Consider the following 23,596-nt stretch of genomic DNA (forward strand, 5'->3'; position numbering starts at 1 on the left):
CCACATAGCACCTTACTCACTATTTCTAGCCTCTTTCTAGGGCCTAGAAATATCTCTGAAGGAGAAAAACAAAAGCACAGACCATTCCACCAACTTAACCCAAACGATCAGCTTGGTCAGTAGAAAAGGAACAGAACCTTTCCAGCACTAGTCAAATTAGGTCCTCAGCGTAAGCTGAGCTACCCCAGGGAGCGCTCCAGGAAGTACTGTTTACATTTACACCTATGGTTGTGAAAGCACAGCTGACTTTAAAGGTAGTATGTAAGTTCAGCAGAGGGGGTGGTTATTACACACACAAAAAAAACACACAAAAAACTCATGTGTGATTTTTTTTTTTTTTTTCATTTCACCTGACTCTTGAGGTATTCTCCATCTGGATATGGGTGTGTGTGGATACGACTCTTCCCTCACTTTCTTGGCTTTGCCCTTTGCATCTTTTCCCCTTCCCTTAATTTTTCTCCCTGCACAGAACAGAATGGGAATGGTCCACTGCTGACCAACTGTGAACATCTGCACCTCCTTCGTTTTTCAAAAGTGGATCAGCAAGGAAGAAGCATGGGTGTGCTCACCTCCGCAACGGTACCTTCACCTTTCACCTATCCGTCTGTCTGGCATCTACGTGGCATCTATCTATATGTAGTGAGAGGGACTAGTGCCCCCCCCAATTCATGTCCACTCAGAGCCTCAGCATGTGACCTTATTAGGGTCTCTGCAGATGTAATTAGTGAAAGATTGGGATGAGATCATACTGCCTTAGAGTGGGTCCTAAATTCAATGACCAGTGTCCTTTTAATAAGAGGGAAGGGACGGAGGAGAAGACCTTGTGAAGACAGAGGCAGAGACTGGAGTGACATAGCCACAAGCCAAAGAACACCTGCTGGAAAAGACAAGGAAGAATTTTCCCATTGAGACTTCAGAGGACCACGGCCCTCCCAACACCTCAGTTGTGGACTTCTAGCCTCCAGAACTATGAAACAATAAATTTTTGTTATTTTAAGCCACTTAGTTTGTGGTAATTTTATTATGGCAGCCCTAGGAAACTGATATACTATCTTTCTATCTATCTATTTATCTATCTATCTATCTATCTATCTATCTATCTATCCATCTTCATTGTTCCCTTCCCTGCACTTATTACACCACTGCCAGATAAATTGTTCTTTAAAGCTGTGGTTCTTTGCCATGGCAGTTAAAACAAAGCCTGGGTCCCACCCGAGATATTCTGATTTAATTGGTCTGGAGTATGGCTTTAGACGCTGGTATTCTTCTTTAAAGCTTCCAAGCAATTCTAGTGTGCAGCCAAGTTTGAGAATTCCTGCTGTCAAGCAAGGAAATCTTTCCATTCTCCTGCTCTGAAATCTCCAGTGGCTGTCTTCTGCCTACCAAATTAAAAAACGAGAGCAACTAACACTTACCTTCTGCTCTGCAATGTTCAAGGTGCTTTCAAATTCATGTGAACCCTCGAAACACCAGATGACATAAGAAGGAATACTGGGGCAGTTCTATGAAACCCCTACAATCTGGTCAGCAGACCCTACAGAGAAGATGAGCTTCCTTCTACAGATATTCCAGCCAAGTCTCTCCACAACGCTCCCACCCCCGGCTTCGAATGTTTTCTGCAGTTTCAACATATGAGATACTTACATAACGGTAATTACTAGCTACCCGATGGAGAGTGCCTGTGATATGCTTGTTATTATGATGCTATAACAATAGGGAAATCTGAGACAATTGAAAACCATCCGCGCAGTATGAGTAACCTCTCATTCTGTGGAGGCACCCAAATGAAATAATCTGACTTGCTAATGTACTGTCTGATCCACCGGGTAACGTAGTTTGTTGTGTGCGATGAAGAGGCCACGTTCTTGGCCATCCTGCAGGTTTCCACAGCAGCTCCTTGGTCTGCATACCTCATTAGCTTCTCCTACCAAGCTTTTCAGCTACCAGATGCTTATTAGTCTCCTATTCCTATTCCTGAAGCAAATTACTGAAAGTTTTGCATCGTAAACAGCACACATCTATTCTCTATTCTGTAAAGTTCAGGAGGTCAGACATCTAAAATGCGCTTGCAGTGCTGCTTCTTTCTGGAGGCTCTAGGGGAGGATCTGATTCTTGATTTTTCCAGTTTTTTAGAGGCCGCCTTCACTCTTTGGCTTACAGCCCCTTCCTCCCCCTTCAAAGGCAGCAAGGTTATATCTTCTCTCTTCTGACCTCTGCTTCTGTCCTTACATCTGCTCTTTCTGACTCTGATCTTCCTGTCTCCCTTTTTTGAGGACCCTTATGATTACATTGGACCCACACAGATAATCCAGGATGATCTCCTCATCTGAAGATCCTTAACTTTATCATTTCTGCAAACCCTCTTCTACTTTGTAAGGTAGCATATCCATAGGTTCCAGGGATCAGGACATGAACATCTTTGAGAGGCCCTTATTCAGCCTACCACCCAAGTAAATGACCAGATAAAAAACATTTTTGTAATTTCCTGATGAATTTTGGGTGTTCCCTTCAGCCCATGGCCCTGCCCATATTTATAAGAGGTTATGACTTCTTTGGAATTTCACCCTGAGCACCATATTCTTGAGAAATGCTCTGTCCATGACTGAGTATACAAACTGATTCCTTTTCTTGTGTTCAGCATTTGTCGGAATTTATAAAGATGATAAATAACACTCATTTGGCCATCTATAAACAGGAAAAAACAAAAACCCATGATGTTAAAAGATTGTGACATCTTATGCTATTGGCCTGGCTGGACAGACCAGCAGCAAATGGGCAGCAAATTGGCACTCGGGCTGGCCCAAGAAGGGCACTTTGCATATTTCAGGAACAGGCAGCTGAGCTCTGGAGGGCTGCAAAGAACGTGAATGGGAATCCTCCACTCCTGACACACTGCAAACACCTGCCCTGTTCCTTCGTGAAAAGTGGCTCAGTGAGGAAGGAGCACATGTGTACCTCACCCTGCAGGCATCAGCTGTACTACCCACGTGCTTCCAGGTTCCACAGATCCATCACAGTCAAAGCCTCTGAGTACTGGAGCACTAGTGAGCGAAAGTCCACCTTCCTCTTCCAAGGACCCCTGGAAGTCCTCCATAAAAGGGTCAGCACCAAGTCCTCCCATGGCTTCTGACCTCTGAAGAGCAAGGCTTAGGTACCGCTCGGTTCAGCAAACCTGGAGCTGTTTCCAGGTTGGTGCTACTATTGCCTGTCTCTTGCCCACATCTTCAAATATTCAATACAAACTCTAATAATGCCTTTGCTCACTAGGCACAATTAATTCCTAAAGATATAATTAAGACAATCCCTCACTGACTTCAACCAGAGTTCAGCCTGGAATTATCTCTAACATTGATTCCAGCGGTTGTTGTCTGAGAAAGCAGGATAATTTTTATCAAACTCATTTTCCCTCAAATCAAGAAATGCGCATTGAATACTTCATCACATTAAGGCTTCATTACGGATTTATTACTTATGTATTAATCTAACATCTTCTCGAATTTTCTTGACAAGTTCAATTTATCAAAGTCCTATAAAATAAAGTTCTTCTACCCTTTCAAATGCCCCTGTATTGAGGGGGACATCAAAAAGCTACCTGGACTACTTTCATTGCCTCCAAGGATTTATTGACTATCATTAAGATACTTCAGGTTAAAGATTAGCTTGGAGCCAATTAACTGGTGGTTTCCACCAAAAACCTTGAGGTTTGGATAGGTCTTATAGCCTGGAATTTTTTCCTAAATCTAGGGCCAGTCAGGAGAAACAGCTTTAGTGTTTCCTTGAGATTGGAGCTTTCCCTAATGAGCAGCCATTTTTTTATATGTCAGTTGCTGTCAGAAACAGGAGAATAAAATGAATCTATGTTCTCAATGAGCAAAAGACATCAAACATAATCAGGAAGCTCTACCCAAAAGACACCTCCAATCTCTCAACCTTGGGTTTCTCCTCTGGCAATGAGGGAGCTGAAAGAGAGCTGATAGTGGTTTCCCTGCGTTACAGTTTACAAAGTACATTCATACTTTTTTCTTAATTGTTCTCCATGTTATCTTGCAAGGTAGGGATTTCACTCATAAGGAAATAGACTAAAATGTTAAGCTACTAAAATGAGGTTCAACAGTTGGTGGAACCATGGACTTGAATTAGGCAGGACCATCTCCAAATCTCCCACCATGATGCAAAAGGCAATTACCATCCTATAGTAATCACCAGCGTTCTGTGATTATGAGCATTATGTAAAATCTTTCCTGCACGTACTTACTGTAATAAATGTAAATCAGGCAAAAGCAGTTGTCATTCAAAAGAGGTAATTAATCTGTTGTGAACTACAAGGAAATAATCCAGACATGTCTTTTCAAAGTCAAAACTCATGTGATCAAATGAAAGTTCTAGAGCATTCTCTGCTTTCCATATATATGTATTGATGGTGTTAAATGTCTGCAAGTTAATAAAAGAAAGTCTTTCTTTGAAACAGTCCATCTTAACAACTTCTGTGAAATCAGCTTGCTATGAAAAATTATCTTTGTGGTTTGTTTGCCATTTTTGATATAATCTCAATGTCTCCTAACTTACTATTTTTCTTACCTCTCTGGATAGGTTCATATTTATCTGTGATGCTTATAGGTTCCCTCTCTTTCTGGAGGTATTTGAGAAACGTGAAGGATACAGCAAAAGAGAATCAAGAAATCTTCCTATTGCAGCCTTTGAAGACTGCTACACAGTGGTGTAGGAAACAGGGGACTTGAGGGATTTGAGGGAGACCCTTCTATCACCCATACAGAGGTTTTACCCTGCTCACTCTCGCAAAGCCTGCCCTCATTTTTGTCATCCTCCCTGCACTTAAGTGGCAGAAGGGCAGCGTCCTCTTCTCCCTTGCTTCTACAGGCTCCGGGTCTGTGGCTGTGGAGAAGCACCAGCGGCAGCAACAAAGTCTAGATGCTTCTCTGCCCAGGGAACAGCTCTGGCACTCAGCCAGAGGGCCATCTGCTCTGTGGGGAGGGATATGGGAGTAAGGGTGAGCAGGAAAAGTGAGGTCAGCTTTCAGAGCAGTCAACCATCTCTGCCGAGCTGGCCAGACTGTGAACTGCAGAATATTTACTGCCGGGAGACGTCCATAACAGGAGCCATTCAGTCTAGCCAGACCCAGAGCCCCCCCTCTAGGGCATCAGGAAGACATAGTCATGACACGGGGACACTGGTTCACAGCCAGGCACCAAATCTCTTGATCCCAGAGAGATTTCCTCTGATCCCTTTAACTACTGCTCAGGGGAAATGCAGGAATTAGCCTGTTCTGAGTTGGAAAGAAGCAATCCAATTTACCCAGGGCGATCTCAAGTTGGTAGCTTACGGGAATCACCTTTGTATCTGGCTTTGGCCACATCAACCCACCTTGCCCCATGGGCTGGACTGGGAGCCCTTCTGCAGGCTCTCAGAGCAGACGGGGCATCTGTCTTGCACTCACCTCCCTGGCTTATAATGCCCCCTTCCGGGACTTCCCTGGTGGCGCAGTGGTTAAGAATCTGCCTGCCAATGCAGAGGACACGGGTTTGAGCCCTGGCCCAGGAAGATCCCACCTGCCGCAGAGCAACTAAGTCTGTGTGCCACAACTACCGAGCCTGCTCTCTAGAGCCCACAAGCCACAACTACTGAGCACACGCGCCACAACTACCGAAGCCCTCGCGCCTAGAGCCCGTGTTCCGCAACAAGAGAAGCCACCGCAGTGAGAAGCCCGCGCACCGCAACGAAGAGTAGCCCCCGTTCGCCGCAACTAGAGAAAGCCCGCGCGCAGCCACGAAGACCCAACGCAGCCAAAAATAAAATAAATAAATTTATTAAAAAAAAACAACGCACCCTTCCCCTGCTTCCTACCCTAAGGGCCACAGGACAGGAGCCTGGGTTTCCAGACCATGGCAGAAGCCCCCACCAACACATAGCATAGTGCCTGGCACTTGGTAGAGCTTAATAAACGTTTGTTATTGCACAGGAAATTCTTTTTCATCTGAGGTAGGGGGAAAAAAGGAGGAGCAGAAAGAATTATTACGCAAATTTTAAAAATGTACCAATACTCCCTAATCTTCCTTTTAAGCTGCATCTTTAGCTCTCCCCCTTACACAAACTTTCCCCACACTTTGAATATTTTATATGAAAGCACCAGTTCTAAGTTCTTCTGTCTTCACTCATCAGTGCTGTGCAGCAGCTGAATCTTCTAACTAGCACCTGATACACGTTACAAGTGCTCTGGGGCGCTGGAAGGTGAAATGTGAGTTGTCCGTGTAACATGAGTATGTGGCTAGCACAGCCCAGGATGTGTAGAAAATATGACCTGGGTAGAAGGATGTGCACCAGAGCATTTTATTTATAGTAGCAAAAACCTAAGCTCTAATAATTGATGCTTGGTTATATAAATTAGGACATACTCATATAATGGGTAGTATTTATATAATGGAATATTAGGCTACCATTAAAGATCATATTTTAGAAAAATAGATAATGGCATGGGAAAATGCACCTAGTATATTAAGTGAAAAGCAGATCAGAGAATGGAACATAATCACAATTTTAGAAACTGCATGTGTAGAAAATCCTGGGAGGAAGTACACCCAAATGTTAGGTAGTCTATTTCTGGGTGATGTTGATTTTTAAAGGCCTACTTAAACTGTTTCATACTTTTTAAATTTTATTTCACAACAGACATGTATTCTTTTTTTATAATTTTCAGAATTGTCTATTTTTAAACTACAAACCAAAAAAAAAAGCATATTATTCAACAGTGGAAAGAAGCTATTCTGTTCCTGCCCTAGATGGTTATGTTCAAGCATTAGACTATGAAGCCCCACCCAGGGTGCAAGTGGTTCCTCATTATATTTATATCTATAACCCAGAAAATTCTGTCCAAAGGTGAAGTGGCAGCCAGGTGCCCACAAGTCAAAAGAGGAGTCCTCTCCCTCGGTATATACCACGTCTGAAAAGAAACCATATCTGGAAGAGATGTTGACCAGAGATTGCTCTGGAGTAAGCTAAGAAAGTTGGAAGCAGCCGTGGCAGGGAAAGCCGTTCTCCTGGGCAGGGGAGAGCTGGTGTTGGCCTGGCACCAGCTCTGTGGCCACAGGTAATTATTCCATTTCTCTAAGCATCCTGATCCCCATCGGTAGAAGAAAGATCTAACATCTGCCCTGCCGACCTCACGGGCCTACTGGGGGGTTAAACAAAATGATGTGTGCTCTGTATTTTATAAACTACAAAGCATCCAGCAATGAAAAGTTTGGCAGCCCAAGAACGCTAACTTCTTAAGATAATGATCCATGCTCCCCACTTTCTTTCAAGATATCAAGAGGAACAATCTATATTCCCTTCCACACTCTAGAAATTTCACCAGGAATTTTATCAGCCACATTTAACTCAATTTATGTTTCCCAGTACCCTTGCCCCATGAAACAAAAACTATGCTATGTGTTCACTCAACGTGTTCCTTTTTTCTCCTGGGCATATGGACAGATCGGCCTGCCCAGACTCCCCTGAGAGAAGGTGCGACCAGGAGACTGAACTCTTGCCCCTTCCAGGCTGGGTGCCCACATGTCCCTGTGAGATCCTCCACCCTCTCTCTTCCTCCAGTTCCTGGCTGGTTGTACAAGGTCTGGTGGAAGACTCTGAGGCCTCCGGAAAAGGGTGACGTGCTAGATGGAGGAGGCTGAGTTCTGATATCAGAGTGGAAGGTCACCCACCAAACACCCCATACAACAGGGACACAAGCGAGAAACAACTTGAGACCACTTGCCACCCCAATTACCTACCCCAGCTGATACACTCTACGACCTTGGTCACCTCTCCACCCCAGAGCGACAGTCAACACTTTCTGCTGCTTCCCACATGAGTGACTCAAGGGACGCAGAGAACACATATGGTAAAGCCAACCCTCTTCCAACAGAAAACTCACACGAGCAAAATTAAGACAAATATTTTAGATTCCTTGGCAGATTTAAGACCTGCTCTCTTATTTCTATAGGGAAACTTGAGAGTACATGCTAATTTAAATAACTGAGAAGAGAAAATAAGAAAAGGGGAACACATGGTTGGTTACCTAATCCCACATTATTTAAGGTGGGTTGAAAATAGAAAAGGGTTAAGGTCTGTCAAGTTGGGAGAGATTAGGAAGGGAGTCCACCTCTCCTTCAGAGGGTAGAGACAATGGATAGAGAGTGCTATCTTGGATCACTGGTTCCTCATATATTTTATCTCTATTTAGCATTGTTCAGCAGGGCTACATGGAAACATTAGGCTCTGAGTTGGGGAGTTCCCAGGAGGACAAAGTAGAGACAGGAAGTGTTGCCCACTTCTCTGCTTTAACTGTAGCCAGCCCTGCCCTTTCTTGCTCGGAGGCTACTTACCTGGTAGGGGTAGAGGGTGACCCCGTTGGTTCTCGACAGGGACCAGGTGCCGTCCAGGTACTGGTGAGCCTGGATGGCCACTGAGTTGAGGATGTTCCCATTGCTGGGGCTGGTGGCCATCTGGAGGCTGACCTTGGCCTGGTGGGTTGGAGACCCACTCTTCTTCTCCGCCCCATTGCTGACCCCGAGGCTGTTGGGTTTGCTGCTATGCTTATTGGTGATGAAGGCTGTGTAGTTGGAGGAGGCATAGGAGGTGGGCACAAAGGCCCAATCCCTGGGCTGCTGGAGCCCCCCCACGTGCCGGGACCCCACCGGAGTGGGGATGTTGGAGAGGGCTGGGGGCGAGCCGGGTGAGCCATCGAAGTGCTCACTGCCAGCCGCCTGTTCCAGGGTCAGCACCATCTGAATGGCCTCCTGCTTCAGCTGGTTCAGGTGTGTGGCGCAAATGTCACAGCGGTTGTCCCTGTCATTCCATGCCTTCCGGATGGTGTTGGGGACCTGGAGCTTGTCGTGAATCACAGCCGAGAAAGCAGGGTCCTGGAGAACACACAAACAAAAAAATAAGGAGAGCCTATCAATCAAGGCTGGTAAGCGCAATTCAGATGCCTGGTTTGTGAGTTAAGCCCTATAGATGTATCCAAAGAGTCTGACTGTTTGATTGACATCCAGCAAAAATGAGCAGCCAGATTAGCAGACGAGCCTCTAGTTGACAAACACATTTGACAAATGTAAGATTTTTATAGTGGAGACTTTAAGGAATTAAAAAAAAAAAAAAGCTTTCTAAGCATCCTCCTTACCAGGCCAGTCAAATAAGAACATTCCAGATTCTTCCCCTTGTGTCCACTAAAGAATTATAGCTATACCTGGACGCTCCCAAGGTGGTCATTAAGTAGACACAAATGGTTGTCCGGGCCTGGCAGGAGTGAGTGCAGTCACTCTGGACCAGTGCGTTGTGGGTCCCCGTGAACTACGGAAAGTTGGCAGCAGGTGGAGGTACTACTTGTGACCCAGAACAGAGATTCTATTCTAAGAAAATCCTAGCTTCATTAACACCATGTGCTAAGTGCCACTGGAAGAAAACCAAACTAAACAGATTCTGGACCAGAGATCTAGCCTCTCCAGCAGCCCAGCAAACCCCTACAGATTCACTCTGTTTACCATTGGCCCCATGGCAGGCTGGCCATACCTGTACCCATGTGTCTGATATCCTGATCCATCAAAAGAAAAATGTCTCCTTGATAAACAGTCCAAGATACTTTTCCCCAGAAACTTCATCTAAAACTATTAAAAACTCTTTCGTTCAGAAGCGCATATCTAAAAGAAATCTAAAAGAAAGTGAACTTAATGAGGATGATTTCTTTCATTTACTTTGCTTTAATTTTTATAGGAAAGCAAGACTGCACAGAGAAATAAGCACTAGGTGTGTTAACTGGGTATCAAAATATTTGGTTTCTAGTTCTGGTTCTGCTACCAATTAGCTGTGTGACCTTGGACAACTTACGTAGCCTCACTGAACCTCGCATCTGTCACGCAAGGCCGTGGCCTGTCTTTATTGTAAGGTCCTTCCAACTCCATGACTCTGTGTAGGGAAATGGAGACAGGAGAGGACAGTGTCTGCATATATGGACGGAGCCACTATGCTATTCTGGGGACCTGGTTGAACTTTTGAGATTCCACAATTGCTGCAGGTAATTGATGAGGCTTATCTCAAGGCCTATTTTCCTTAGGACATTGGAAGAAAAGCTTCCCTTCCGAAATTTGCTGGAGCTTTTTTGGGGTGGAAACCCCATCAGGGCTGACTGGAGTTTGATGAGCTGTGGGTGGGAAGGGAGATCAGCGGTGAGAGGGTCACCCTTAATTACGATCCATCTTGATTATGGGCTCCAGCATTTTGTTTCCCCTGTTTAAATACCCTGAACAACTCTTCAGCATGCACTGATTAATTGATTAATAAATCAAGAGGCCTCTTTACACAGCAGCAGCGAGGAGTGGCTCAGGAGGTGGAAACTCAAGACAGTCATAGAAAATGATGGGAAACAATAGGAGGTCAAGGGTGATCAGGTCTGGCTGACGAAGCGATGCAAACCACATGAGACGTGCTTGCGGCGCCCTCCTCAATGAGAGCTGCTTTGTCCAGAGTCCCTGATCAAAACTCAGCATGTGTGGGACCCAAAAGGGCCCCTTAGGGACCATTCTAGAGCAGACCATCACCTCAGTTTCCAGATAAGGAAACTGAGCTCCAAAAGGGTTAAAAGCTTGGTCTACAACCAGACTTCTTGACCTCTAGTCTATGATTTTCCCCTTCAAGAGCCAAAGAGCCATATTCATCAGTGGACTCATAATTTTGCCCAGGCTTAAGGCTTTTGCCACATTCATCTACGAAATGTTCATTTATTCAAAAGGAAATATCTGGGCCCCCATATGTGTCAAGATATAGATTCTTGGGCTTCCCTGGTGGCGCAGCGGTTGAGAATCTGCCTGCCAATGCAGGGGTCATGGGTTCGAGCCCTGGTCTGGGAGGATCCCACATGCCATGGAGCAACTAGGCCCATAAGCCACAACTACTGAGCCTGCACTCCACAACAAGAGAGGCCGCGATAGTGAGAGGCCCGCGCACCGCAATGAAGAGTGGCCCCCGCTTGCCGCAACTAGAGAAAGCCCTCGCACAGAAGCGAAGACCCAACACAGCCAAAAAAATAAATAAATAGATAAAAAAGTGAAATTCTTAAAAAAAAAAAAAAAGCTGAATTGGATCTATGAGCATCTAGTGACAAAATTTAAATTAAAAAAAAAAAAAGATAGATTCTTGCTTTTTCACATAATGAGAATTTTCCCTTGTCAATACATGTCATTTGAAAATGTGATTTTTTTTTTAATGACCACATGGTATTTTATCCTGTAGCTGTTTTGTAAGTCACTTTTTTATTCCCAGGTCTACTACATAATTAGAGGCAGCGTGAGAAATCAGAGACTGGCATTCAAAAGCAATCTGCCACCCATGGCTTATGCTTTTAAGGTCCCAAACTATTTGGTCTCAAGAAACCTCAAATTAATTGCTTACTTAGAATATTTTGGTTAACCCAATCACCTGGAGGAAGCATCACAGTAAAAAAGGCAGCAATAAGATCAGTCCCATCCACACATCATAGTTTATTTTAGATCCTTGTAGAATCTAGATGTGACTCTGACATCGCAGCTGGAGCAGAAAAGATACATCCACTCCACAAAATCAGCCTGGTGCTGGGGGCTCCTTTTCTCTCTTCTTCTTGGTTTTCACTGCTCTCCCTTGAAGCAGTTCCTTCCTCACTCAGCCTACTGCTATTTGCTGCTCGACTTGCCACAAGCAATGTATGTTGGCCTCCAATGTGCCACGCCGCGCAGCAGGCTGAAGATCTTGGGATGCACGAGAGGGGTCCCTGTTCTCTCTCAGTTCACCCTCCAGGGAACCCACTTGGCTCCTGGACTGCCAAATGCCACGCCCCCTTGCTGCCACCTCTAGTCTGGGACCAATCGGCACACACTCAGACCCATGCAGCTCAGCGCTCCCCTCCCGGTTCCCGAGGGGTCTACAAAATCACCTTGAGCACCGGAGCTGAGCCCACCACCAGGAATGGCCCCCCGACAGCCAGCAAGTGGCAGAGCCCAGAGCCCACTGTTGTCTCATCCAGAGGAAGGAGGAGATGAATGCTTTAATGAGTCTTCAATTGCTGACGGATGTCAAAGAGGTGATCCCTAAATTAAGCCACCCTTGATCTGAAACTTTATGTGAGTTCTTATCATCAAAAGGCTTCAGTAAGTCAAAAGATACACCTTATGGAAACTAAAATCCCTTTCAAGTGCTGGTCTACACACTATAAATATTTCAGTGCAACTCAAAACTTCGAAGAGGAATGGTCAACAGACATAGCTTTCTGTAAGTGCTGGAACAAAGGGAATACTGCTTCAAGGGAGAGTGGTAATAAACAGGGAGAAAAGAAGTTTTCAGAATCATGGACGGCTCACACTTACTGAGCTTTCCTGACATGGACACAAGAAGAACTGTGGGAGTGCCCTCTGGTTTAGCTGGCACCAAAAGAATCCTGCACTCAGAGAAGGAATGAGTTAAGCATGCAGTCTGGCATGCTACCTAGTGCATGGGCTTCAAACACATTCATATTGTCTAGTCCCGATTCATCTCGTGACTTCAGAAAATAGTCAAATGGGAATAACGGGAATCCATGAACGGCTAAACCTCTATTTTTGGAGTCATAATTTTTATTTCAGCACCTTTGAAAATGGGCTAACAGCACTTAGGCAACATTTTCATCCTAAACTTTCAATGTAAGTGTTCTGTGCCCAAAAGATTCTCATCTTTCAAAAATAATACAAAATTGTTATTATCCCACATGTACCATGAAGAGGAATTCAAGAAAACACTCAGGAAACTGATAAAGGTTCTTAGAAGGAAGGTTAGGGATAAATGAAGTTAATGTGCAGACATCTAAATCTGCCCACTTAGTGACTGCTACAAAAGGACAAAGAAAACTCCAGAAAATGGTTTTCCAATCCCTTTAGTGCTCTTCCACTTCTTCTAGGGGCATTTCAGGAAACAGGTGTCCTGCCATGTCCCCTAGGGCTCTCGTAATCTAATGGCTCTCAAAGATTGACTCACATGTCTTCTGGCAGACCGCTCTAAGATATCATGACTAAATCTCTCTTCCTCAGGCAAAGGCATGCGAACCCACGGCTTCCATAGCCATGTGTATCCCGGTGACTGGGAATTCTCCATCTCCATCCGTGCCTGGCCCTTCTCCTGAACTCTGAGTCTTACAGCCCCCTAGAAAGCATCATCCGGATAAATACTCTTCAAACTGACAATTCAAAATTAATTTTATTTTCCCCTAATCCTATTCTTATTCCAATAGTCACTATCGAAGTAAACAGTATTATTATCCACTCAGGCACCCAGGCTAGAAGTCTAGAACCTTCCTTGTCTCCTCCCTTTTCCTCCAATCCAATCACCAAGTGTGGTTGATGGTCCTTCCTAAAAGCTCTTGAATTGTCCCTCTTCTCCATGCCCACTGCCATGAGAAAGCTTTCAGCGTTTCTCACATCAGCATGGTTTCCCTGATTCTAGCCTTGACCTCAAAACCCTCCCTCCACAAAAAAAAGGATTTAACTAAAATGCAAATCTGATCATGTCATTATCCTGCTTTCCTGCACCTCTATTCTAAGAGCTATTTTCTTGTCTGTAGTTTTTATTTGTAGAACTATTTGCCTGTTAGACTGTCACTCCCTAAGAGGAAATATTCTTTTCATCTTTAATTCCCCCAAGTCTAGAATAGTGTCTACTTCACAGTAAGGGCCCAACAAATATTTGTGAGATAAATAAATGGAAAGAATTCAACCAAAGCTAAAACAGTCAATAATGAAGTTGGTCTTGGTCCATCTGTCATTTATTTTGTCTAAGTGAGCTACTCGCTTCTTATGAAATTGTCATGAAATAAACTCCTTCAACTCTAGGGCTGATATAGTTTTCCAGTTGTATTTGTTCTGCCTGGCTAAAGAGCCTAATGTGAGTCAACCATAATCTGGATATCCTCCTTTTATTTGAATCTTCCTTAAACTATTAAAATAGATTCTCTATTCTCTTGCCTCAATGCACAATCTATTATTACTCTTTTTCCTAAGTTCCCAAGAAAACAATATTTATATGCAAAGAATTTTAACCATCAGGCCAGCTCATCAGCAGGAAACCAAGAGAAATTTACCTAAAGGAAAACTCCAGATTAATACTACACACCTGGGCTTCCCTGGTGGCGCAGTGGTTGAGAGTCTCCCTGCCAATGCAGGGGACACGGGTTCAAGCCCTGGTCTGGGAAGATCCCGCATGCCGCGGAGCAGCTGGGCCCGTGAGCCACAATTACTGAGCCTGCGTGTCTGGAACCTGTGCTCCGCAACAAGAGAGGCCGCGATAGTGAGAGGCCCGCGCATCGCGATGAAGAGTGGCCCCCGCTTGCCACAACTAGAGAAAGCCCTCGCACAGAAACGAAGACCCAACACAGCCATAAATAAAAGAAACCTTACTTTAAAAAAAAAAAAAAATACTACACACCTGGTCCAGCAGGGTTAGACCCCCCAGCAAGTAGGTAGCACGCTTATTTTCCAAGAGCCAGCAGCCAGCTTTCAACACGCGAGGCATGGCCGCTAATGAGGGTGGAGACTCTGGAACCCGAGCAAGAAAACAAGAACTACCGCCCAGGCAAACCAAGCTGTTTACTAGCGTCCTCACTGTTTTCTGTCCCACTTCATCCTCTGAGGGATGGGTTGTTTGGCAATAAACACTCATGCCACTTGCAAGGACAGGATTTTTTTTCCAGATTATTTTAGCCCAAAGAGTACTTGGAGTGCATTTCCGCAAAGCCTCTGGGTCTGTGAGGAAAGCAACAGCTGGAGTCAGCGTCCAGCATGTGTTGTGCAAATTCCTGTTGATGTTTGCTCCCGGTTTATTATTCTAGAAGCCTCTAGTGACAAGCTTAACAAGATTTAAGCTGTTCTTCAAAGGCAGTTTCTTTCCACTTTGTTCCTAAACTTTCTTCTTCCATAAATGCTATCCCGTGAGGCCCAGAATGATGGCTAGAACTCTGAGAATGCAATGTTTTGTTCCCCACCGCGGGCAGTTTCCCAGAAGATCAAGGGAATTTACCCTCACACGCCTTGTAATCCTTCCACACGAGGGTCTGCATCTCCCGCCCCTTCCCCACCTCCTGCCCCCTTCCCTATCCGTGTCCTTTCTTTCTCAAGAATCTCAGCATTCTTCCCAGCAGTTCTGTCCCCAAAGCCAGGTGTCAATATGAATGATCCTCTGTGTTTAATGGAAACTGCAAAATTGGAAGTTTGCAAAACAATAGGTAGCAAAGCTCAGGTGAATCCAACCCAAGAAAACAAATATTCTCATTCACAGTGAAACATTCAAATATTTGGATTCAAAGGTCTCTCAAAAGAACTGGGTTTGTTTCACCTTGGTAATTTCAGAAGAAGAAAAAACAAATTTCACTTAGCCACTGGCAGAAAGGAGACCTTAAAATCTGAAATTTAAGGATACCCCCAAAATGCCAACCAGTGGGTGTAACTTCTTCCTCAGGAAGATTTGGTTCCTCCGTGCTCATCAGCCCCCGATCTTGCATCTCACTGCCCACACGTGCTTGATGGGACGTGCAAGATCAAGGGGGATGCAAAGGGTTGGGGAACCCAGAGTCTCTCTCACATGAGACTCTACTCACCCAGGCATCATGCTGAACCTACCCAGCAGGAATTGACAAACGTCAGTATCCTTTACTCCTGTTGTTCAGAGTTCCCAGACCCACAAACAAGGCATATGACAACCTGGGAGGGAAGCCGGGGAACAAATTAAGACTGTGTCACAAGCAGTGACATCCCAACACTTTGCAGAGAAGAGTGACCACCCTCACGGGCTGCCATTCTCGCTGACACACGGTGCAAACTCAAAATCCCTGAGTGCTTCACTCAGTTTCACACAGCAGGGCTCATTCTCCAAAGTTAGTGACAGGGAGAAAGAGGGGCATGAAAGAGGTGACCAGGTGCGTTACAATTAGAGTTTGCTCCCGTGAGGCCTGAGACAGCCCAAACAACCAGCACCGTAGTGACAGCAGCTGGGCCAGGCCCTGGAATCACAGGTGGCCCACAGACCGGCTCTATGAACGTGAAACTTCCTTCTGGCCTTGCAGGCCTCATCCGAACCCCAGGCTTTTCATCATTATTGGACACAAGTACTGATCCTAGTGTGTAAAAAAGAATGAATGTAAAAGATGCTGGATAATGAGCTCAGAGAGAGGCCAAAAAAAAATGTCAAAGGAAGAAATGTTAAATGTCAGACCAAAGTTGTTCTACACGAGAAACCAAATTAACCTGGACCGTAGTGACTGTGTACCACCTAAGCAATCCTGCCCTGGGTTACAAGCAGAGAGATGCGGGCCCATTAGAGACGCATGTGCACTTCAGTTTGAATGATTCTCTTCAGCACAGGAGGCTGCTGGGAGCGCCAGATGCAGGCGGGATGCAATTAATAGGGCTGCTTGCTGCAATGTGTGAAAAAGTGTTGCAGATGATAAGACTTATCTGCTTCAAAAGAAAAGAGAGGTTTTTCATTGGAACTTAATGTGATTAAGAAACGTTCATGAATTACTCAAAAGAATAGGTGAGGTATTTCTCATAATGACCAGAGAAATGTTTTATGTCTATGCCTCTCATCTTTTCCCACTGGATGGCACAGACAATGTCTCGATTCTTTTGAAAATGTTTGGTAGCGAGTATGGACGGTTCAAGACAGGGCTCCATCACTTAGTAGCTGTGTGACCTATCCAAGCTTCAGTCTCCTTACATGTAAAAATGGGAATTGATAAGAGTCCCTATTTTATTGAGTAATGTAAGGATTATACGTGCAACACGTTTAGCACAGTCCTGGCCCTTGGGAATGCTCAGTAATGGTGGTGATTATTATCAGTGCTTCACTTCTCAGTATCCAAAGCAGTACCATGTTTATAGCAGTTCGGTACTTCAGATGGTGGTGATGATGATGCAACAATGACCTGGGGCTTACTTATATCCAGGAGGATTTAGCGAGCACTTCTGGAATTCAGAGGTGCGGGGATGGTAAAGAGAACTTGCGATCTTCAGCTAACCACCTCTTACATTCGAGGAAGTCAGGTCTTCTTGAAAGAAACCAAAATAAGGGTGGGTCCCTGGAATTCCTGAGCTGATATCCCTGAGCATGGACCGGATGACTCCCAGGCTTCTCTCTTCAGAGGTGAAATAAGCCAAGAGTCATTCATTTCCATGCACCTGAGACCGTGATGCCTCTCGCTGAAAAGTATTCCTCATTTCTCCCTCAGGAGTGGGTGATGCACCAGAGCCGGTGCTGATTGTTCAAGCCGAATCACAGAGCCATCAACTGGCCCGCGCCTCCAAGGAGTTGCCAGACTCCACCCAGGAGATGGAGGAAGAAAGAGGATTTCACATTAGCAAACCTATCTTTCAAACCTGAAAATCTTGCTCTCCAGTCTACCTCTTGGCCCTGGGGAAACAGGATCCATTCATAAATAGTTTAAGAGCTTAGGAGGGGAGAGTAGACTCATAACACCTACTTAAAATGTTTTCCTTAACTTTAAAGTTCATGTTCAACATGAACACGAAAATAATGTGCTGGACTTTACAAATATGAAGCACTAATCACGACTCTAGTATGACACGCTAAAATCTTACCTTTAAATTATTAAAGTCTATCTAGATTAGATGTATTTTTTATGTGTGGGCTATAATGTACCATCAGGTGGCAAATGGATTTATTTTCGATCTGTAAGTAGTTGTCTTAGTATAAGGTTATTAAGGAATCTGTTAATTATCTAATTATGAAATGGCCTAATGTTTCTTTTTTCTTTAATTGATTTTGTATGCATGAAACACTGCAGAAATTTACTTGGCTATGTTTCCTTGGACTTACTACAAAAAGATAAAGTACCTAAAATTTGATGTTGTTGCTGGTGTTTTTAAAAGATGAAATTTTAGCAGATAAACTCTGTTTTATCAACAAATTTAAACACTTCTGCCGGTCCCCCTGTGACCTAACCCTTGCAACCCAGTATTTTGGGCCCCATGTGATTTACTTCAGGCTGTCTTGTCAGACATCTTTCTCCGGGTTCCCCATGTGATCCTGCAGGACAGGCAGGGTGGGTTTCCCTCTGTCCCATTGAAGCCCCTGCATTTCCCTGCCTCTGTGCCTTTGCTTACCTTCCTGCCCTGATGATAATTCCCACCCTGCCTGTAAACCACAAGAAAATTTGGGGGGGGGGGGCAGGTCATAAATATGTTCACCGCTGTGGTGACGGTTTCATGGGTATATACATATGACCAAACATATTAAATTGTACACTTCAGATGCGTACCCTTTACTAAATGTCAATCATATACCCATTAAGCTGAAAAGAAATCTTGTTTTTCCATCGTAAGGCCCAACTTGTCCATGAAGTCTGACTCCCAGAAGGCGCTTCCATCACACTTCTCTGGTCTGAGTGATTCACATCACTCAGCAAACACTTCCTTGTTAGTTAGAGTTGTACATGCTCTATCTCCACCATCATGGTAAATTCCTAGGGGGCAGAAACCATACCATAATTTCAACAGTAATGATAACTTCTACGCTTGCCCCCCTGGAGTCTACTCAAGACAGCAGCCAGGGTGATCCTTGTAAGTCTTAAATCTGATCCTGGCGTTCCTCGGCTAAAAATCCTCCCGCAGCCCCACCCGACTTCCGTCAGAGTCAAGGCAAGGTCTTTGCACTGGGCACTGCAGGACCTGGCCTCCTCTCGCTCTCCGACCTCCGGTCCTGCTACTGCATCCTGACTCACTCTGCCCCAGCCACAAGAGCCTGAGCTGGTCCTTGATCACACAGGGAATGTTCACGGTCACCTCAGTGACTCTGTACTTCTTTTTCCTTCTGCATGGAAAACTTGCCCCTACACATATGCACCTGACTGTCTCTTACCACCTTCATGGTGGTCAGATATCACCTTGCAAATGAGGCCTCCCTGACCCCCTAATTACAGCTGCAAGCCACCCCCAGCATTCCCTGACCCTCTGCTCTGCTTTCTCTCTACGTGATCTATAGTTAGGAAGTCTGTTCACTGTCTCCCCTACAAAATATAAACTGATTGAGAGCAGGGACTTTTGTCTATTTTATTCACTGCTGACTCCCTCATGCCTAGAGCAATGCTTGACGCAGAGTAGGCACTCAGAAAGTATTTGTTGAATGAGTGAGTGAGTGAGTCTCTTTTCAGTGTAAGGGGTTCCCTTACCCCTTATTATCTATTATCTATATCTATTAGCTTCATCTTTCTTACGGATTATCACTTTTTGCTTTGTGCTAAAGTCTTTGTTTTTTCCTTATTCTTTTTCATGCTAGATTTTAGTGTCCTCAGAGGACTGGGAGCATTTGTTGTGTCTGACATCCCTCTGGGGCCTTGTTTCTCAAGGTGTCGCCTCCAGACCCCACCCCATCCCCATACCCCTGCCCTTGCACTTGGGAAGTTCAGAACAAGGCAGATCCCGGGTCCCCTCCCAGATCCTCTGGATCAGAATCTCTGGGGAGTGGAGCTCTGGGTGCATTTTAACAAGCCTCCCGGGTGATTCAGTGATTCAATATCACAGAGGAGGAGATGGGGAGGGAGAAGAAGGAAGAGGTACCTCTCCCTTTCAAGTATCTAAGCCTAGCTGTGGCCTTTGAAGAGCAGCTGACCATTTCCTGCAGACCTCTCCATGCCAGCCAATGGATTGCAACTCCTCTGAAAACCTCAGGCCTCTCCTTTTTCTAGACAGTAATTCAAGACAATGATAAATGGCTCTTGGGACATAGCCCAAGACAGGTATCAGCAAATGTCTTTTCACCAAATTCTCTCCCTAATCCAGTGGTTTCAACCCCTGGTGATTTTGACCCCTAGGAGACATTTGGAAATACCTGGGGACATTTTTCATTGTCACAGCTAGGAGGGGGTTACTGACATCTTGTAGGTAGAGGCCAAGGATACTGCTAAATGTCTTACACTGCATAGGAAAAAACTCCCATGACAAAGAAGGATCCAGGCCCAAACGTCAGTTGTGCCGAGGTTGAAACCCTGGCCTGAGCCCTCTCCCTGCTTCCTTCTCACACGCTTTCCTAGGAATCTCTATGCAGGATCACGAGGGGGGTGTTCTAAATCCAGAAGCTAATCTGGGCTCTCACCTACCTCGTTTTCTCTTAAGTGTGGAGACACTAAACTCTAAAAAGCACAGGCTCTATGCTGACTCTTGGGTGGTGGTCGACAAGCGGGCCAGCACAGTGTGCGCGGGTGGACAAACCCAGGGCGGGCACTGGCCCCAGGCTTTTAAACCCCTCACTCTGCCACCCCCAGCCTCGGGCCCCTCTTGCATCTGGATCACATGCCCTTGCCCTTCCTGGTGCAACGGGCACTGCCGACAGGACCACTCGCTGTTTTCAAGAGTGTGGTGGGAAAGGCTGATGTGAGCCCCAAGGTCCTGACCACACGAAACCGTGAATCCGGTCGGGGTTCAGGCGGCTGCAGCGGAGCTCAGTCACCCCTGGCTCTGCCGCCTGCCCGGGTTTGAGAGGGTGCTGCTGAGGTTGCTATGACTACGAAGTCCCTTCAAGCCGCTGGCCAGATTTCACATCATGGTAACTTTGCAATTTCCCTCTTGGAGAAAGAAAACCAATGGCATGACAAGAAAAAGTCATCTCTGAGATGTAATTTGGTGCAATTATAGAGAAGACCAGAGATTTCTTTGTTCCTGCGAAAACCACATTTAATATATAGCACAAACGATGTGCCAGGTTCCATGCCGGTTGGGTTTGGTGAGGGAAGTCACAAAGGCTTTGGCCGTAAATGCCCCCGGCTGGAGGAGACTCTGAGAGGAGGAGGACCTGACGGGACATTTCTGTTTCCACTCATGATACATTAGAGATGACGTCACACACCCTTGGCAGGGGGAGTCCTGGAAACATCTACCAGATCAACAACTTCCAAGACCTAGTTATAAGATCTGGGCTTGGAGGCCTAGAACTTAACCATCTATCATTAGACATTTGTTTCCTTGTTCAGGGTGGAATAGATCAATCACAGAATAGTCAGTAATACCTCTTACCCTTCTTTCTTCCATAATGATCTTCAGTGAGACAGTCTGAACTGAAAAGTCACTGAGATGAGCAAAATCACTGAAAAAGCTATGAACGTGGTAGGATGGGAGGGCTGGGGGCTCAGTAAGGGCAGGAAGGCTTTACCCAGCCTCTCTGCCAGCTTCGGTTAATAACAGTCATTCCTGAGAAGCCAGTTACTGCAAACTATTTACATACACACAAGTCAGAGGACCAGCCAGCCAGCCTCGGTTCAGATTCCCATCTCCTCAGTCCTGACCAGGGGTTACTGCCGGGCAGGTGAGGATTTCCACACATGCCCATGGGCCTGTACCATGACTTGGCACCCTCCTTAAGGTGCGCCACGCCTACCAAACCCCACCAACAGAAGTTGAACCTCTTTCAGGGCTACAATCTTTCCTGGCTTCTCAGAGGACCTTTGTGGCAGGGAAAGCTGACACAGCATATCTTGAAGATCCAAGCAAAAGCTGAAGCTGTCTATTTTGAATGAGCGCTTCTAGATGCTCCTGTATAGGCTCAACCACAACAAGCCCAAGTTAGTATTAGAAAGAGAGAGAGGGTGAGCAGACCAAGACTGCACTCTCTGCTGCTTCTACTCATGCTGGCACATGGGAGCCTAGCATTCGACAGAGTGCAGTTGTACTTATCTGCTATACTGTTAAATTATTCATTTATCTTCATATTTTTTAAGGGGGCCTTTTGACTAACAGGACCTACAAAAGACGGATTTGAATCAGTCAATTCATGTACATTGTCTATGTATGTAAACTAATTGTGTAAGAAACTTAGGACAACAGCAACTATCTCACCAAAATCTCTGACGTGTCAATCTTATGAAGAACATGAACAGCCTCAATGGGAAGGAGCAATGCATTTAGGAATGCATTAAGAGTGCAAGGGGGGCTTCCCTGGTGGTGCAGTGGTTGAGAATCCGCCTGCCAGTGCAGGATACATGGGTTCGAGCCCTGGCCCGGGAAGATCCCACATGCCGCAGAGCAACTAGGCCTGTGTGCCACAACTACTGAGCCTGCACTCTAGAGCCTGCGAGCCACAACTACTGAGCCTGTGTTCTAGAGCCCACGAGCCACGACTACTGAGCCGGCGTGCCGCAACTACTGAAGCCCACGCGCCTAGAGCCTGTGCTCCACAACAAGAGAAGCCACCGCAATGAGAAGTCCAAGAACCACAATGAAGAGTAGCCGCCACTCGCTGCAACTAGAGAAAGCCCGCATGCAGCAACAAAGACGCAACGCAGCCAAAAATAAATAAATTAAATTTTTAAAAAAATTAAAAAAAAAAAGAGTGCAAGGGGGCCACACTGCCCGTCTTCCCCACTCTACGTGCATGCGCACACACACACACACACACACACACACAAATATACATCTTTCTTGGAGGAAACTAGTAAGATGACTCTGGTGGGGGGTTCAGGGGAAGCAGTACAGATAAGACATGCTCAAGAATTAAAATTTCCAAGGGTGGGAAGAAAACTCATCCCCTCCCCACACATGCCTCTAGTCGGTCTCCTCAGAATCAAGTGTGGAAAGTTAGCTATAGATATGTTCATTCAGTGATTTGTGTGTCCCATAAGGGATTAGAGTGCAAAACTCTGCCCCAGGCATTTCCTAGGTAACTTTAAAGAAGGAGGAATGAGAGCATAAGAGCATAGGACACATTTAAAAATAAATTTTAATTTTGGTTTTGATTATAGATTCCAATAAAATTTGAGAAAATTTTAAGAAATATGGTGTGAACTGGATTTGGGCCTTCCATATCAACAGGAAGTCAGAAGCAGTGAAACACTGAGGGCATATTCCCACACATACATGGCCACGTTTTAAAACTCTTGAACATGTAGTATTTCCCAATACAAATGCAGACAGGTAGATTTTGCCCCGTTTATCTATTCATTCAATATATTCACTCATTCATCTCTTCATGCACTAATTTCATTCATTTATCAAACACTTACTAGGTACCTAATCGTGTCAGGTTCTCTGATAGGTGCTGGAAAACAAACATAGTCCAACTTTCATGGTCCTTTAGGAAAACCATAACCTGTTAATGCTGTTATTTAAACTATTTCTGGCTATTATCATCAACTGAAAACATGCTGTAAAACCTTCTGGAATCTTTTATTACAATTTCAGGTGAATTTATAAATGTCATAAAACTTAAAGGAAGAGGAAAGATGACTCATTTATACATTTATTATTTTATTCATTTTGTAAATGTGAATCAATTTACTTAAAAAAAATTAAAGACATGGACTTCTAAAAGGCATCTGTCTGTACGTTTCCTGCGATGACTTCATTCATTCACTCAATAACTATTTATTACACACCTATTACACACCCTGCATTGGCGACACAGTGGAGAACAAAGCTCTGCAGAGCTCTGCCACCTGCAGCTCTCTTCTGGAGAAAAATGAATAATGAGCAAATACATGACATGTCCCATGGTGACACATGGAGAACAATAAAGCAAGGCAGGTAAAAAGGGACTTTTGGGGTTGGAC

At 45.0% G+C, this 23,596-nt stretch overlaps 1 protein-coding gene across 2 annotated transcripts in view; it reads right to left on the reverse strand.

Annotated features, from left to right (window-relative positions):
• Window positions 1-23,596, reverse strand: part of KIF26B (kinesin family member 26B) — a 496,534-nt gene that overhangs the window by 298,454 nt on the left and 174,484 nt on the right. For both annotated transcript variants that reach the window (XM_082339855.1, XM_082339856.1), the window contains one exon: window positions 8,379-8,915. In XM_082339855.1, the coding sequence (XP_082195981.1) occupies window positions 8,379-8,915 (537 nt within the window). The remainder of the gene's footprint in view (window positions 1-8,378; window positions 8,916-23,596) is intronic.

This window comes from Balaenoptera borealis (assembly GCF_965194805.1).
Source record: "Balaenoptera borealis genome assembly, chromosome: 1".
NCBI classification, from domain to species: Eukaryota; Metazoa; Chordata; class Mammalia; order Artiodactyla; family Balaenopteridae; genus Balaenoptera; species Balaenoptera borealis.